This window comes from Dendrobates tinctorius, unplaced genomic scaffold (assembly GCF_039654945.1).
Source record: "Dendrobates tinctorius isolate UK_male_01 unplaced genomic scaffold, ASM3965494v1 ptg000007l, whole genome shotgun sequence".
Classification (NCBI taxonomy): Eukaryota; Metazoa; Chordata; class Amphibia; order Anura; family Dendrobatidae; genus Dendrobates; species Dendrobates tinctorius.
The window spans coordinates 36,646,707-36,664,233 of NW_027361675.1; the positions used below are offsets into that span (position 1 = coordinate 36,646,707).

The window sequence follows — 17,527 nt, forward strand, 5'->3', positions numbered from 1 at the left end:
GAAACTGTTTGGGTAAGAATACAAGGACAGAACAATGGAAAGGACACCATTGTAGGCATTTACTACAGGCCGCCTGTGCAAGCCGAAGATATAGATGATGCATCAGATGGCCAAGTTCTCCAAAAAATATGACATAGTTGTCATGGGAGATTTCAACTATCCAGACATTTGTTGGGAATCTCTCTCAGGCAAAACTAACAGGTCAAGGAAATTCTTATCCTCTCTTGCTGACAATTTTATCTTCCAAAAGGTAAGGGAGAAAACAAGGGGAACTGCTACCTTGGATCTAATCCTTATAAACAGGGAGGAAATGGTTGAGGAGGTAAAAGTGGCTGGGACCCTAGGAGGTAGCGACCATGCTATTTTAGAATTTTGGATTACCAGAGGTGGAAGACCTGTGAAGACTCAGACGTCAAGGTTAGATTTCAGAAAGGCAGATTTTAAGGGATTCAGAAAGAGAATTGGAGGGATCCAATGGCTGGATATCCTTAAAGACAAAAATGTCCAGGAAGGATGGGAAATCTTGAAAAATGAAATTCTCAAAGCACAGTTGTTAACAATTCCGAAAAGAGGGAAGAATAGGAAGCATTTACGGAAACCAGGATGGATGAACACAGAACTTAAGCACATGCTAAAAAGGAAGAAAAAAATGTTTATAAAATGGAAAGAGGGAGGCATATCTAAAGAAGAATATAATGCTGTCTGCAGAACCTGCAGGGCACAAATCAGATTAGCTAAAGCTGAAAATGAACTGAGGCTTGCAAGAGATGTCAAAAGCAATAATAAGGGATTTTGGGGATATGTCAAAAGTAAAAGAAAAGTCAAAGATGCTATAGGATTTTTACAGGATGAAAATGATGAAATGGTAAGACAGGATGTTGAGAAGGCTGAACTTTTAAATTCCTATTTTGCATCTGTTTTCTCTCAGAAAGGAAATGCAACATCAACTGTTATTCACTGTCCTATTAAGGGAATAGAAGAATCCAGGATATCTATAAACAGAAAGATAGTGAGGAAACACTTAGCTAACCTAAATGAATTCAAGTCTCCAGGTCCAGATGAATTACACCCCAGAGTACTGAAGGAGATAGCAGAAGAAATTTTTGAACCCCTCTCCATAATCTTTGAAAATTCTTGGAGAACAGGAGAAGTGCCAGAAGACTGGAGAAGAGCAAATGTTGTTCCTATCTTCAAAAAGGGGAAGAAGGTGGACCCAGGCAACTATAGGCCGGTGAGTCTGACTTCTACACCAGGAAAGATCTTTGAACAAATTATTAAACAACATGTATGTCAATACCTGGATAAGAATGAAGTGATTAAACAGAGTCAGCATGGGTTTCTAACTAATAAGTCATGTCAGACTAACTTAATTTCCTTCTATGACGGTATCACTGATTGGGTGGATCAAGGAAATGCTGTAGATATAGTATATCTTGACTTCAGCAAAGCATTTGACAAAGTCTCTCATACAATCCTTATTGAAAAAATGACTAAGTATGGAATGGACAAGGCAACTGTTAGGTGGATTCATAACTGGCTTAGTGATCGGACCCAAAGAGTGGTCGTAAATGGCTGCACATCTAGTTGGAAGAATGTCTCAAGTGGGGTACCACAGGGCTCTGTCCTGGGCCCTGTATTGTTCAACATCTTTATCAACGATTTACATGAAGGAATTGAGGGTAAACTGATTAAATTTGCTGATGACACAAAGCTAGGAGGGATAGCTAATACTAGAGAAGAGAGAGAGAGGATTCAAAAAGATTTAAATAAACTGGAGAAGTGGGCAGCAACTAACAGAATGGTTTTTAACAGGGAGAAATGCAAAGTACTACATCTGGGCAATAAAAATGAAAAAAGCATATATAGAATGGGAGGAATAGGGCTAAGTGACAGCATATGTGAAAAAGACTTGGGTATACTAATAGATCACAGACTGAATATGAGTCAACAGTGTGATGCAGCAGCAAAAAAGGCAAATGCAATTCTAGGATGTATTAACAGAAGCATACAGTCTAGATCACGTGAAGTCATTATTTCCCTCTACTCCTCTTTGGTCAGACCTCATCTGGAATATTGTGTCCAGTTTTGGGCACCACATTTTAAAAAAGACATCAACAAACTGGAGCAAGTTCAGAAAAGAGCGACCAGAATGGTGACCGGTCTGCAAACCCTGTCTTATGAGGAAAGGTTGCAGGATTTGGGAATGTTTAGTTTGCAAAAGAGAAGACTGAGAGGAGACTTAATAGCTGTCTACAAATATCTAAAGGGCTGTCACATTGTAGAAGGATCAACTTTATTCTCATTTGCACAAGGAAAGACTAGAAGCAATGGGATGAAACTGAATGGGAAGAGACACAGATTAGATATTAGAAAAAACTTTTTGACAGTTAGAGTGATCAATGAGTGGAACAGGCTGCCACGAGAAGTGGTGAGTTCTCCTTCAATGGAAGTCTTCAAACAGAGGCTGGACAGACATCTGACTGGGATGATTTAGCGAATCCTGCTTTGAGCAGGGGGTTGGACCAGATGGCCCAGGAGGTCCCTTCCAACTCTACGATTCTATGATTCTAAACCATTCCAGTAAAATGTGCACTAGAATTTGGTGCTCCTACCCTTGTCAGCTTTGCACTGTTCCTCAGAAGTAGTTTTTGACCACACATGATGTACGCGGGAGAAATGGATAACAAACGGTACTGACCATTTTCGTATGTTAACCCTTTTGAAAATTGAAAACTTGGGGTCAAATCAACATTTTAGTCGAGAAAATGGTAATTTTCCACTGACTAAGCCCGCTGTTTTACAATTCTGTGACTTGCCTGAGGGTTAAAAATGTATTTTTTCATTTTTACTGCTTAACGTTATACATTTCTGTGAAGCCCATGTGGGTTCAAGGTGCTCACTGTATATATAGATATGTTACTTGAGGGGTGTAGTTTCCAGAATGAGGTCACTTGGGGGGGCGGGGGTTCCACTGCTTAGGCACATCAGGAGCTCTGCAAATGCCACATTGCGCCCACTATCTATTCCAGCCAATCTCGTGCTCCAAAAGTTGAATGGCGCATCTTCTCTTTCAAGCCCTACTGTGTGCCCAAACAGTAGCTTTGCACCATTCAGTGTATTCAGGAGAAATTTCACAAAAAATTGTATGGTCCATTTTCCCCTGTTATCCTTTCAAAAATGCAAAATTTGGGGCTAAAGCAATATTTTTTGTGGGGGAAAATGTAACATTTTTTTTCCTTCCATTGGTTTAATACCTGAGAAGCCTATAAAGGGTTAATAAACTTCTTATGCATAGTTTTTTAAATGGTGCCAATTTTGGCTATGTTCTGTGAGAAATGCCCCTCACAGTAACTTCAAATGTGCTGGGGGTCCCGAAAAAATATTGTTTTGTTGTTTTTGTTTGAAAGTGGAGAAATTACTGATAAATTTCTAACTCTTCTAACATCCTAACCAAATAAAAACTGTTTAAAAAAGATGTCAAGTCGACATGTGCTAAATATTAACTATTTGTGATAACGAGTGTACTGCTGGGACCTACTTCTCTGATTATCACAGCTGTGATTGAAAATCTACCTGTGTGCTAGCTGAATACCAGACAACTGCAGAAATGTGGGTGCACACCATAGTCCAAAAAAGAGACAAAAAAATGGCACTCACCATCCAAATAAAACAGTCCTTTATTTGATCCATAAAACGAGCTGAGCACAGGACCCGTTGAAGCGCAGTCAGCACATAACGGCCGTCGTACATGGAAGGCATCCGCTCCCTCTGTATCCGTTTTATGGATTAAATAAAGGACTGTTTTATTTGGATGGTGAGTGCCACCTTTTTTTCTTTTTTTTTTTTTTTTTTCTCTTCTTTAGACTATATTATTAACTATGTTGTGTGAAATGACAATCTGGCTTAAGGGCATAAAAATTAAGTTTCTAAATTGCAAATTTTCTAATTTTTGTCAAATTTTCATTAATAAACTCCAATCATTTCTACCAAAATTTACCACTAACACGAAATACAATGTGTCACGATAAAACAAGCTCAGAAACACTGGGATACGGAGAAGCGTTCCAGAGTTATGACTTGTAACACTGGTCAGAAATGAAAAAATTGGCCTGGTCAGGAGAGTGAAAACAGACCTGGAAGTGAAGGGGTTAAAACACTTTTAGAGAATGCTAAATCCTCACTACTGACTGGCCAGTTTAAGTTTATAGCAAAGCTGAACAAAATTACACTTGAAAATTGAGAAATTATTTATAAAGTTTCTCACGTCTGACATGCATTAAAATTGGGATTATAATTGCAAATTGATGTTAGACCTGCATATGCTAATGATACAGTAACACTTTGACAAAAACTGTTTAGTCATTATCACATTTTCATGTTTTGTAGTTGACAACATTCTAAATTTAAAATGCATAAAAATCAAATTCTGAGCCCTATCAAATCAAAATAAATTTTTCAGATTTGCTAATGCCTTACATTATACACAGGAATAGAAATAGGGGTGATTACATTTTCGAAGTGCAGACTTGCCTGTAGGCAGGACAATCTTATGTCGTTGTATGAGTTACATAGCTATCAAAGGAGTGTGGTTGTAAATGGAATTTCCTCCCTTCCACATTATAATTCACTCCATAAACCTGTGGCTCTCAATCTTTAGCAGGTCTCGAGCTGCTTTCAAATGCTACAGATGCTATTGTACTACACCAAGCTGTAAAAGTGAGGCATAGAATCCTTTTAGATATGCTTTATTAGAATGACTTTAACTCTAACTAGTACTACCAATGATATGGATTTGATCTCAGTATTAGAAGGGTTGACTCTAAACTACATTTATCACCTATTAACAGGATTGATTAAATAGGATGTAATCCTAAAGTCCCCAGTGTGAATGAAGTGCTAGTGAGCATATGTGACCAGGGCTCCTTTAACTGTCAATATCGCCTGTGGTCACACATGCTCAGTAACACTTAGTTCACACAGGGGACTTTGAGACCTTGGTTCTGTAGATCAATGGGATTCTTGGGCCAACAACCTTTATAACCTATCCTGTGGATAGATGTTGGTTATGGGACTTCTCCTTTAAGTTGTGATAATCCCATAACATAACTGGTGTCTCTAGTCATAATACTTTGATACCGTAAAGCTGCTAGTTGGGAAACACTGCTCTGAGCTGCCTAAAACAAAAGGAATTCTACTATGAAACTTGTTCTCCAGCCCAGCAACAATGTACTCCTGCTTTTAAAGGTAATCTGATACTCCCAAATATCATATTGTGGCACCTTGATCTTTGCAAGATAAAGCCAATGACACCTTTATATCTTCTGTTTGTTGCTGCATTCCAGAAACTTGAATGTTTAAATTGATATGCAATTGAGGTTGTAAGTGCTCTTGGCCTCTACATCCCTAGGTTTTCCTTCCCAGCAAGCTAAGGAGGCAGGTGCTGGGCAGGGAAGGAACCTCAGAATGGTAGAAGCTTGAGACGTTATCTGTCACATCAAGAGTATTTAATGCCTCAATTTGTATGAGATAGAATGCTTCTCACTTGGGAATGCAGCAACAGATATGAAGATATAAAGGTGTTAATGGATTTGACTTTCAAAGACCTAAAAGCACTTATGTGCTCTTTAGGGGTTGATCTTACAGACCGATTCCCTTTAATAAATATACTTCCAGTTTTTTCTCCAGGTCCAATAGCTTCTAGTTACGCTTTTGACCCTTATGGTTCTTTAGTCATCCATTATTTTCTCAGACATAGAAAGATGTATAAACAACCTTGTTTCAGAATATAGTGCTTCCCAATGCAGATTTGACAGTGAAAAGTAGAAAAATAAATATCTGTACTCATTAAAGTGGAAATCATTTTTTATCATCCATCATCTGATATCTGTGATGTGGTCGCAGAAGCGATAAGAATATAAGGAAAAATTGATTGTCCATTTTGTACTTATCTATTGTTTTTAGAAGCAATATTCTTCAATCTCTTTATGAATTACAAAAACACAAAAGACTTCATTTTTAATTTTATTTAACAGCATATTTGAGTAAGTTAATATTCTCTATCGGTTTTTCTAGGTACCTTCCTTAACCCTGGAAGGAGGACGCTTAAAACAAAGTCCATCTCTTTTTCGTGGAAAAGATTATGAAATCGTTCCTGAGCCAGTATGGAGAGCATTGTATCACTGGTATGGAGCAAACCTGTCCTTACCTCGGCCAGTAAGTAGTAATTCCCATTCACATTTCATGTAATTCTACCTTAAAAGAGGCCAAGGATTCGTAATGTAAATTGATTTTACTTGCGCTCTACTATCATATTCATAGAGGCATGTGGGACTACATGTTGGACTATATTCATAGATGCACGTTACACCACAAGAAAAATACTTGCGTATGATGTCATACTACCCTTGATGATGTCATCACATCATCCGACTGTGATAAAGTGTCTGATATAAAGGTGGCAGTTATGAAACTGGTGTAGTGCAACCTGACAGCAAAGTCAAAATATACCGTAATTTATATCCGTAGGCAACATGAGCTTTCAATAGTTGCTAGAAGAAGAATTTTTATAAAAAGTGGCCAACTCATTCCGCGTTTTTATTTTTTTTATTTTTTACAATAGATTGGATGAAATATTAGGAAAGCGTTATATACAAGCTTTAATTCTTATATTGGATTTACTTGTTTATTCAGTACATTGTCTTTTTACTCTTCGCCACGACAGCACCCACTGGAGGTATCGGATCCGCCCATTTGGAACAGGAAACCCTACAGGAAAGATAAAAGGGGCGGTCCGCCTTTCCTCCTCAGTTTTGGTTTCCTGTTCCAAATGGAGCAGGATCCTGCAGGATCTTACCCGGGCCATGCATCCGCCTGTGCGGTCTCCTCGGGAACGGCAGGGGCTGCGGTCCGGAAGCAGCGTCGGGGGAGATTCCGTTTGACGGCTCCCCCCTCGTCTGGTGGCATAGTGGTAATGACCGGGTCCGGGGAGGGCCGCCCGGTCTTACCAGGGAGCGGGCCGGTCCGGCATCCGGGGGATCCCCCCCCCCAATCGGTGGGGATATAGCGTGGAGGTGAGGCCATGAGCGCGCGAGCCGCGCGTGTGAGTAGCGGTGGCGCGGAAGCCGGCCGGCACCCGACGCTCCTATACCCCGGAAGTAATGGTTGAACTTCCGGGGTAGGATGGCGATGACGCGGCGCATGCGCCCTGTGACAGGGCGACTTCCAGGGGCACGACAAGAAGAAGATAAAACAGAGCTGCAGCGCTGCATCGTTGGAACCATGTCGTACCCCGCAGAGTCGCAAACCCCAGCAGGGGATTCAGCTGGGGGCAACTCCACCAGGGACCGCAGCGCCAGGACAGAGACTGCCCGCAGGAGCGAGGCAGCAGAAACCCGATCCAGACCGTCTCAGCCATCCGACCCGGTATTAAGCTTCACTGGGTGAGTGTGCAAAGTATATACTCTACCTATTAAGCTAACCTCCTCCCTCCCCCTCCCCCCCCCTCTCTCTCTTAACCTTTGACCTCTCACTTCAGTCAAAGAAAAAAGAAAAAACTAAACATAAAGAATGCGCATTATGTTCAGATCCTCTCCCTGACTCCTACGCCAAAAAACTCTGCAAACAATGCACGAAAGAGACCAGGCAGGGGTCGACGATATCTTCCAAAGATATCCGAGCCATAATTAGGGAGGAAATACAAGCCATCAACCGCGCCAGCACTCCCGCAGAGTCCAGTCATAAGAAACAGGTCATTGTTAGTTCAGAGTCAGAGGAAGAACAGGAGTTAAACTCAGGCTCCGCATCCACGTCCTCATCGTCATCCTCGGAGATGGAAGGACGCGCATGTTTTCCACTGGACAGCGTAGATAACCTTGTAAAAGCGGTTAGAAATACTATGGGGTGTGAAGAGGAAAGGGGAGTCCAAACCGCGCAGGACATTATGTTTGCGGGATTGGCAGAGAAAAAGAGGAGATCATTTCCGGTGATACCGGCAATTAAGGACCTCATCAAAAGAGAGTGGGAGAAACACGACCAGAGGGGTTTTCTCCCATCAGCCTCAAAACGGAAATACCCGTTCACTGATGAAGATCTATTAAAATGGATTAAAGTACCAAAGGTGGATGCCGTCATATCCTCCACTTCCAAACAGACCTCGATCCCGGTCGAGGACGCAGGATTGTTAGCAGACCCATTAGACCGAAAAGCTGAATCTTCGCTCAAAAGGTCCTGGGAATCCACCACCGGGGTATTCAAACCCGCAATAGCCAGCACATGTACTGCTAGATCAATGCTGGTATGGCTAGATCAATTAGACCAGCAGATTGAGCAAAGAGTGTCAAGGGAGAAACTGCGTGCAGCCATCCCGTTGATAAGAGGTGCAGCTGCCTTTATGGCAGACGCTTCAGCGGACACCCTAAGACTGGCAGCGAGGTCGGCAGCCCTGGTGAATAACGCCAGACGCGCGCTGTGGATAAAGAGCTGGAAAGGGGATGCACAATCAAAATCCAAAATTAGTGCAACCCCATGCGAGGGTGAGTTCCTCTTTGGAAAAGCCTTAGACGAAATTCTCGCCAAGGCAAAAGAAAGGAAAAAGGCCTTCAGTGATTCTCCCATTCCGTTTTATAGGAAAACCTTTAAAAGACGGCCATTCGGGAGAAGAAGGCAATCGGACAGAACGAACAGATGGGCCACGAAAGACGAAAAGCAGAAGGGTACCATCTTCAGAGGGCCAACATGTAGGAGAGATAAAAATTAAGAGTTTAGATCCACCAGTTGGGGGTAGATTAAAATTTTTTTTTACCAAGTGGGAACAAATTACGTTAAACCCATGGATTTTGAATATAATCAAGGAAGGAATAAAGATTGAATTCCTTCGGATCCCCTATGAGTTCTTTGTTATAACTCGCCTTAATTCCTCACTTCAGCAAAAGGCTCTCGAAGACGAGATTCGAGTCCTACTAGCTAAAAAAGTTTTAGTTGACGTCCCTGAGGAACAACAGGGTAGAGGTTTTTACTCTCCCCTGTTTTTGGTGCCTAAACCAGACGGTACGTTTAGAACCATTATTAATTTAAAGAAGCTAAATTCATTTATAAAAAATTATAATTTCAAAATGGAATCAATTAGATCCACTATAAAGCTTCTTTTCCCAAATTGCGTAATGGCAGGGATTGATTTAAAAGATGCTTATTATCATTTCCCTATACACAACAGATTCCAGAAATACCTAAGAGTCGCAGTGGAAGTCGAGGGAAGGATTCGTCATTTCCAATACGCGGCAATGCCCTTCGGGCTTTCCACGGCACCAAGAATATTTACCAAGGTGATGGCAGAAGTGATGGCCTACCTTCGCCAAAAAGACACACTAATTGTGCCATATCTAGACGACTTCCTAATAATTGGGAATTCAGTCAAACAATGTACTGAACGCGTAACTGACGCAATCTCCTCTTTTCAGAGCCTTGGCTGGATCATCAATATCCAAAAGTCCAGACTCGATCCGCAATCTCTCCAGACATTTCTGGGATTTCATCTAGATTCCTTGACCCAGAGATGTCTACTACCTCAGGTAAAAATCACCCTCACAAAACAAAAAAATACAAGCAGCTATAGATAAACCACGTGTATCCTTGAGAGAAGCAATGTCACTATTAGGATCACTAAATTCTTGCACCCCGGCAGTCCGGGGGGCCCAGTACCATGTCCGTACGCTACAACACCAGATCCTCCAAGAGGATAAGCGACATAGTGGTCATTTGCAGAGCAAAATAACCCTGTCACAAGAAGTCTTGACTTCCCTAGAGTGGTGGTTAGACGATAATCATTTATGTTCAGGAGTTCCATGGGTTATAGTTCCATCCTGTATCGTAACCACCGATGCCAGTCCCCAGGGCTGGGGAGCCCACATGGAGAATGGGTTTCGTCAGGGAAGGTGGAGTAAAGAGGAATGCGATTACTCATCTAATTTAAAAGAACTGACTGCAGTGTTCTATGCTCTATACAACTTCCTTCCGCAGCTCCAACAGAAGCATGTAAGGATCATGTCGGACAACACCACCACAGTGGCATATATAAACAGACAAGGAGGAACTCGATCAGAGACTCTGATGTCTTCAGCGTCAAGAATTTTAAACTTAGCAGAAAACTATTTTTTGTCCCTCTCGGCCCTTCATATCAGAGGCGAGAACAATCAAAAGGCAGACTTCCTAAGCCGACACACTCTACGACAAGGAGAGTGGTGCCTCAATCGGAAGGTCTTCAGGGACATAGTAGCCTCATGGGGACAACCCGAGGTGGACCTTTTCGCCACAAAGGAGAACAGGCAGATAAAAACATTTGCCTCCCTATCTCCATCAGATCACCCAGACATTCTGGACGCCTTTCTGACTCCATGGAATTTCAACCTGGCGTATGCGTTCCCTCCATTGATCCTCCTACCTCAAGTAATTCGGAAGATCAGAGACGACAAAGCAAGAATAATCTTAATAGCACCGTTCTGGCCAAAAAGACCGTGGTTTTCGTGGCTGCAGATTATGTCAATAACAGATCCTTGGATCCTTCCGACTGCCAATCTACTCTGCCAAGGCCCCTTTTTCCACCCTCAAGTGCTCAGCTTGCACTTGACGGCGTGGAATTTGAGAGGCAGTTGTTGAGGACAAGAGGATTCTCGGAGTCCTTAATTACTACACTACTACAAAGTAGAAAACAGTCCACAACCCAAATTTACACTAGAATATGGAAAAAATTTCTTCAATTCCATACAGTACCTCATACAGCAGAAGTTCCGATAATCCCAATCTTGGAATTTCTGCAGAAGGGGAAAGACTTAGGCTTAGCAGTAAATACACTGAGAGTACAAATTTCGGCATTAGGAGCACTATATGGCCATAATATAGCAGGCAACAAGTGGATAACTCGTTTCATTACAGCATGTGAACGAATAGCTCCAATCCACATACCCTCCGTCCCTACATGGGATCTAAATCTGGTCTTAGACGCCCTAACGGTAGAACCCTTTGAGCCGATCGACACAATACCCTTCAAATACTTAGCACTTAAAATGGCCCTCTTAGTATCACTGACCTCAGCTAGAAGAGTGGGTGATATTCAGGCCTTGTCAATAGATCCACCTTTTTTCCAAGAATACCAAGACAGATTGGTATTAAAACCAGACCCTGCCTACCTGCCAAAAGTGGCAAAAAAATACCATAGATCTCAGGAGATACTCCTCCCAACCTTCTATAAAAATCCCTCTACTCCGGAAGAGCAGAAGTTCCATACTCTGGACGTCAAAAGAACTGTCCTGAAATGTATTGAGAGGTCCAACAGTTGGAGGCAGAGTAGGGCCCTATTTGTTTCATTTCAGGGCTGTAAGAAGGGGTATGGAGTCACGAAGAGCACCATTTCCCGGTGGATCAGAGAGGCCATTCGTTTAGCCTACTCCGCAAAAAACGAAGATCCTCCAGGGAACATCAGGGCGCATTCCACCAGGGCAATGGCAACCTCTTGGGCGGAAAAGGGAGATGTTCCGATTGAAACTATATGTAAGGCGGCAGTTTGGTCATCCCCTTCTACCTTCTATAACCACTACAGACTTGATCTTTCATCAACCTCTGACTTAAGCTTTGGCAGGACTATCCTTGGCACGGTGGTCCCACCCAGGTGATGGTCTCTGGAATCTCTCCAGTGGGTGCTGTCGTGGCGAAGAGTAAAAAGCCGGATTACTTACCGGTAATGCTCTTTTAATGAGTCCACGACAGCACCCGTTCACTTCCCCCCTAAGGATATCAATAGTTAAAGTATTTTAACCAAATAATGGATAAGAAAGATGTTAAAATAAGAGAACATTGCCTAATCCTTGGCGGTCCCTCTGGTACTCTGAAACGAAAAACTGAGGAGGAAAGGCGGACCGCCCCTTTTATCTTTCCTGTAGGGTTTCCTGTTCCAAATGGGCGGATCCGATACCTCCAGTGGGTGCTGTCGTGGACTCATTAAAAGAGCATTACCGGTAAGTAATCCGGCTTTTCATGAGGAGTAGACTCTGACTACTAACATTTTCTGAAATTATTTTTTATCTAGTATTTTAGCCTCAACTGAAAATCTAATAAGAGTCTTGAAACCTTGAAAATGCCTCATGAAAATATGGTATAAAGGACACCTGTCCATAGATTCATGCTGCTAAAACTATTCACCACATGAATCAGAGCCTGGTTGCCCCATTGCAGACATGTATATTCTCAAACGCTCCTGTGTTTCTGAGAACACACAGTATGAAGATTTGGTCTGGTAGGCCCCCTGGCAGGCTGTGATTCATATCACTCCAATTGACTACAAAGTCTCCCCCTAATGTGAAAATAGTGAGAGACCTGTAAATCCCCTGGAGAAGTGGTGGGGGGAAGACTACCTGCACATTATAATAGGCCTCACATAGTCTTCCACACAATATATTGGGCCCCACATAGTCCTCCATTTAGAATAATAGCCACACGTAGTCCTCTATATGACGTTGCGGGCCAAATATAATCACTCCGAGGTACAGATTTGGCCTGTGGGCCAGAATTTGACATGTGTAATTAAAGAGCACAAAACTTAACTTATCAAACATAGATTAATTTGATGAAAACCGTTATTACCATGCTCAATTTATGCAAAAAGAAGATAACAAATGAAATATAGTAAAAAATTGCAAACACTTTTCTTAAAATAAAAGGAAATAAACCAGAAAACTAATACTCTTATTTTGTGTATAGTATCCAGTGCTAGGGGAGGATGAAACTGGTGAATAATCTTTGATTGCCCCACGCAGAAATGACCAACATCCAAAGTCTAAAGACACATGAGATGACTGTCACCTGAACAACGTTTGGCAAAGCGCTCACGTGTTCTTTGAGAAGGCTGTCAACAGACATGTCTGGTGGTGGCTCATCTCCAGTAGAACAAAGTGATTGGCAGTCATAAATCGGACATGCCGATCAACATCTCCAGCAACAATAAGTTATCTAGGGCCCACCCAAACACATTAGACTCTAGGTTGATCGTTTCAGCAGGTTAATTCCACATTATTATCAACGGATGATCCAAAATCAATGATGTGCTACATAAGCAATAAATATCCCGTCCATTACACTAAGAACCACAATCAGGAGTGAACAGAAAAGCACAACTTCAAGAGAATTAATTAAAATTATATTTTATTTAGATATTAAAATCAATGAATCAAATAAAATACAAAAATAGACAAAAAAGTGACCTCAGATGTGAGAGACACAAAAAGGCTACAGGCCCCTTTTAAATACATTAAGCATCCCTGAAGAAGTGTGGACAAAACGCGCATCAGGGTGGAGGGACACGGCACCGGCTCCACACATTTTGTGAATATAACCACAAGGGTTTCCAGCCTAATTATTTCTGCAGCGCTAGTTTTTTCAGCGCACAAATATTAGTAACTCCAGCATGTAGGGTACATTATGAGTTGAGAATATTAATAAGTTATATATGAGGTTCTTTGTCTAAATTATGTTTGCAGCGCTTGTTTTACAGTACACAATATTAGTAGCACTAGCATGTATATTGCATTCAGCTATGGCTTTAACCAGGCTATATTTTCATATGTGATGTAGGTGCACCTAATATCCTGGTATATTTAATTGCTTTGGCTTTATAATATTCCTCAAACATTCTAAATAGACTGTTCCTTGTTATTAAGTTTGGGTTTATACTCCAATTTACGCTTGATGTGTTTAAAAGAGCCTGTAGCCTTTTTGTGTCTCTCACATCTGAGGTCACTTTTTTGTCTATTTTTTTGTAGTTTTTTTTGATTCATTGATTTTAATATCTAAATAAAATATTATTTTAATTTATTCTCTTGAAGTTGTGCTTTTCTGTTCACTCCTGGTTGGAATTCTTAGTGTAACGGACGGGATATTTAATTCGACATTAGTCTAATGCAGGCGTGGGCAATTAATTTTCCCGAAGGGCCACATGAGAGACCGTGACTGTTGTGGAGGGCTGAAATTTAATTCCGCTCAATATTAATATTAGCATATCAATTAAAATTATTTTAAATATTATTTCCACAAGTTATATGTGATTGGTTTGACTATTGTTACTATGTTCAAATATTTATTAATCTTATTTTGCTGGTTTTGCAGAGCAAAGATGTATAAATAACTCATGTTTAATGCTTCTTAAGGTTGGGGGGTGGAGAACTGTGTTTCTCTAATGTTTTCTCTGGTTGTTGTTCCCTTTTTTTTCCTTTGTGTAAATCTTTATAAAAAAAAAAATGTGATTAAAAAAATATTTTAAATATTGTATCACTTAAGATTGAACAGAATTAAGTATGCTGGCATCCTCCTATATACCATTAAAAGCCCCCTATATACAGAAGGAGCCCCCACACAGCCCCCTGTATACAGGAGGAGCCTCCACACACGTCCCCCTATATGCAGAAGGAGTCCCCACAGAGCCCCCATATGCAGAAGGAGTCCCCACAGAGCCCCCATATGCAGAAGGAGTCCCCACAGAGCCCCCATATGCAGAAGGAGTCCCCACAGAGCCCCCATATGCAGAAGGAGTCCCCACACAGCCCCCATATGCAGAAGGAGTCCCCACACAGCCCCCATATGCAGAAGGAGTCCCCACACAGCCCCCATATGCAGAAGGAGTCCCCACACAGCCCCCATATGCAGAAGGAGTCCCCACACAGCCCCCATATGCAGAAGGAGTCCCCATACAGCCCCCATATGCAGAAGGAGTCCCCACACAGCCCCCATATGCAGAAGGAGTCCCCACACAGCCCCCATATGCAGAAGGAGTCCCCACACAGCCCCCATATGCAGAAGGAGTCCCCACACAGCCCCCATATGCAGAAGGAGTCCCCACACAGCCCCCATATGCAGAAGGAGTCCCCACACAGCCCCCATATGCAGAAGGAGTCCCCACACAGCCCCCATATGCAGAAGGAGTCCCCACACAGCCCCCATATGCAGAAGGAGTCCCCACACAGCCCCCATATGCAGAAGGAGTCCCCACACAGCCCCCATATGCAGAAGGAGTCCCCACACAGCCCCCATATGCAGAAGGAGTCCCCACACAGCCCCCATATGCAGAAGGAGTCCCCACACAGCCCCCATATGCAGAAGGAGTCCCCACACAGCCCCCATATGCAGAAGGAGTCCCCACACAGCCCCCATATGCAGAAGGAGTCCCCACACAGCCCCCATATGCAGAAGGAGTCCCCACACAGCCCCCATATGCAGAAGGAGTCCCCACACAGCCCCCATATGCAGAAGGAGTCCCCACACAGCCCCCATATGCAGAAGGAGTCCCCACACAGCCCCCATATGCAGAAGGAGTCCCCACACAGCCCCCATATGCAGAAGGAGTCCCCACACAGCCCCCATATGCAGAAGGAGTCCCCACACAGCCCCCATATGCAGGAGGAGTCCCCACACAGCCCCCATATGCAGGAGGAGTCCCCACACAGCCCCCATATGCAGAAGGAGTCCCCACACAGCCCCCATATGCAGGAGTCCCTCCCCACACAGCCCCCATATGCAGAAGGAGTCCCTCCCCACACAGCCTCCATATGCAGAAGGAGTCCCTCCCCACACAGCCCCCATATGCAGAAGGAGTCCCTCCCCACACAGCCCCCATATGCAGAAGGAGTCCCTCCCCACACAGCCCCCATATGCAGAAGGAGTCCCTCCCCACACAGCCCCCATATGCAGAAGGAGTCCCTCCCCACACAGCCCCCATATGCAGAAGGAGTCCCTCCCCACACAGCCCCCATATGCAGAAGGAGCCCCCAAACATCCCCTTATATGCAAGAGGAACCCCCATATAGCCTTCCCATGGTCAGCAGCCCCTCCTCCACCAATGCATTCAGCGCCGCCTGCTTCCCGAGGATGCAGATAGTGGTAACAGTGGGCGGCAGCAGACATGCTGGAGAGGGCATGGTGCGGCCTATGGGACTTTGCTCAGGTCTTGTCTAATGTATTTATGGGAAAATAGTCCACCTGGGATTATTTGCCAGTGCATCATTTTCCTTACAATTAGATCATATTTTCCATGACAATCCTTCAGGCGAAAGATTTGTGTTTTATTTTTGATTTTCTCATTCACACTGTGGACAATATGATCTGTCAGAAATGTGTAACAATAATTAGCTATCATAAACAATGTTCTAATGTTTGTTTTTTCTTTTCCACCTGTCAAGCCTGCTAATATGAACAATATGTTGTTGTCTTCTTTTGACTGTATGTCTTTTTTTCTAGGTCATCAGAAACAGCAAAACAAACCTTCCCGAACTGGAGCTTTTCCCCCGCTATCTGCTTTTCCTAAGACAGCAGCCTGTGACTCGCCAACAGCAGTCTAACATCTGGGTGAATATGGGTATGATGAGCCTGAGAATGTTTCCTCAGCATTTACCCAGAGGTAACGTAAGAATGCAGCAAGAATGGGATGGCACAGCTTTCATGCAAGTGTTACGCCTGCTAGTTCTGCAACCTGCATTTCCACACAATGGGGCTTTAACCTAAGGTCATGCACAAGAAAGCTGATTAATACAAATGCACTATAACAATAAGGTAATAATGGACTGTATGCAGGTAATTGCTTTCTTTCTCTCTCATTTTTTTTCTGCCAACTGCTTATATGATGAAGACAATCGAGGAAATTGCTGCCCATAACTCCTGTAAACACAAAAATATCCATAGACCTGATTCCCTATAAACCTGCGTCTTCAGATACTTGGATGAGCTGGGTTTCATGTTTTGCTGTGCATCCGTTGTGTCGGTATACAAAGCCCATGTTTGCTACAGCCTAGTGCTTTACTATGTTTCCTCTCTATTACTGCTTTTTGTTCTCACTCCTTTGACCATTTATTTTATGCCGTTTATAAATTAAAACCATATCTGATAACTTACCCTGAGCTGTCAAGAACTTAGTTTCCCGCTCTGGATAACTTTGTTTTAAAATATATATAGTACATAGACACAAAAGACCGAAGCCCTGATTCATCATTGCTGTTTCACCACTTTTCTGGAGTCATTTCCGCCTTTTTTAATGAGTTTTGCATTTGCTTTTATTTCTCCATACGATTTGCACTACTTAAAAAAAAAAAAAAAAAAAAAAATTTATAAAGTGTTTTTTTATTTCTATCATCCTCAACAAGTTTGCTTATCCAGTTGTTTTAGATTCATAAAATGTGACTTTTACCGCTTCACGTTCCACTTTCTGCCTGTAATAAGGTTTCTGAAGCAATTTTCAATTTTGAGCTTTTTAAGCAAACTGTTCAACTGTTTAGCGACACTTGCTGCTAGAAAGTATCAAATGTAGGTTAAAGTAAAAAAAAAAAAAAAGCATTTTTGATTTTGTCCGAAAATTCATGAACTGAATTTTCGGTTTTGAAGAATTTGGCTCAAAAAATATCAGCGAAGGCCACTAGACAAAATTTTTTTTTTACAGATGATGACTTGGAGCCTGAGTGCTGTGATTTTACTTTCACATTATACGCTGAAAGTGGCGGTC

The 17,527-nt window shown here is 42.5% G+C and overlaps 1 protein-coding gene across 2 annotated transcripts in view; it reads left to right on the forward strand.

Annotated features, from left to right (window-relative positions):
- The window catches only part of USP32 (ubiquitin specific peptidase 32), a 315,539-nt gene that overhangs the window by 209,326 nt on the left and 88,686 nt on the right, over positions 1 to 17,527 (forward strand). Inside the window, exons 15-16 of one of the 2 annotated variants that reach the window (XM_073573376.1) lie at positions 6,073 to 6,213; positions 16,273 to 16,432. In XM_073573376.1, coding sequence (XP_073429477.1) covers positions 6,073 to 6,213; positions 16,273 to 16,432 — 301 coding nt within the window. The remainder of the gene's footprint in view (positions 1 to 6,072; positions 6,214 to 16,272; positions 16,433 to 17,527) is intronic. The other variant, XM_073573384.1, reaches the window with a different exon arrangement.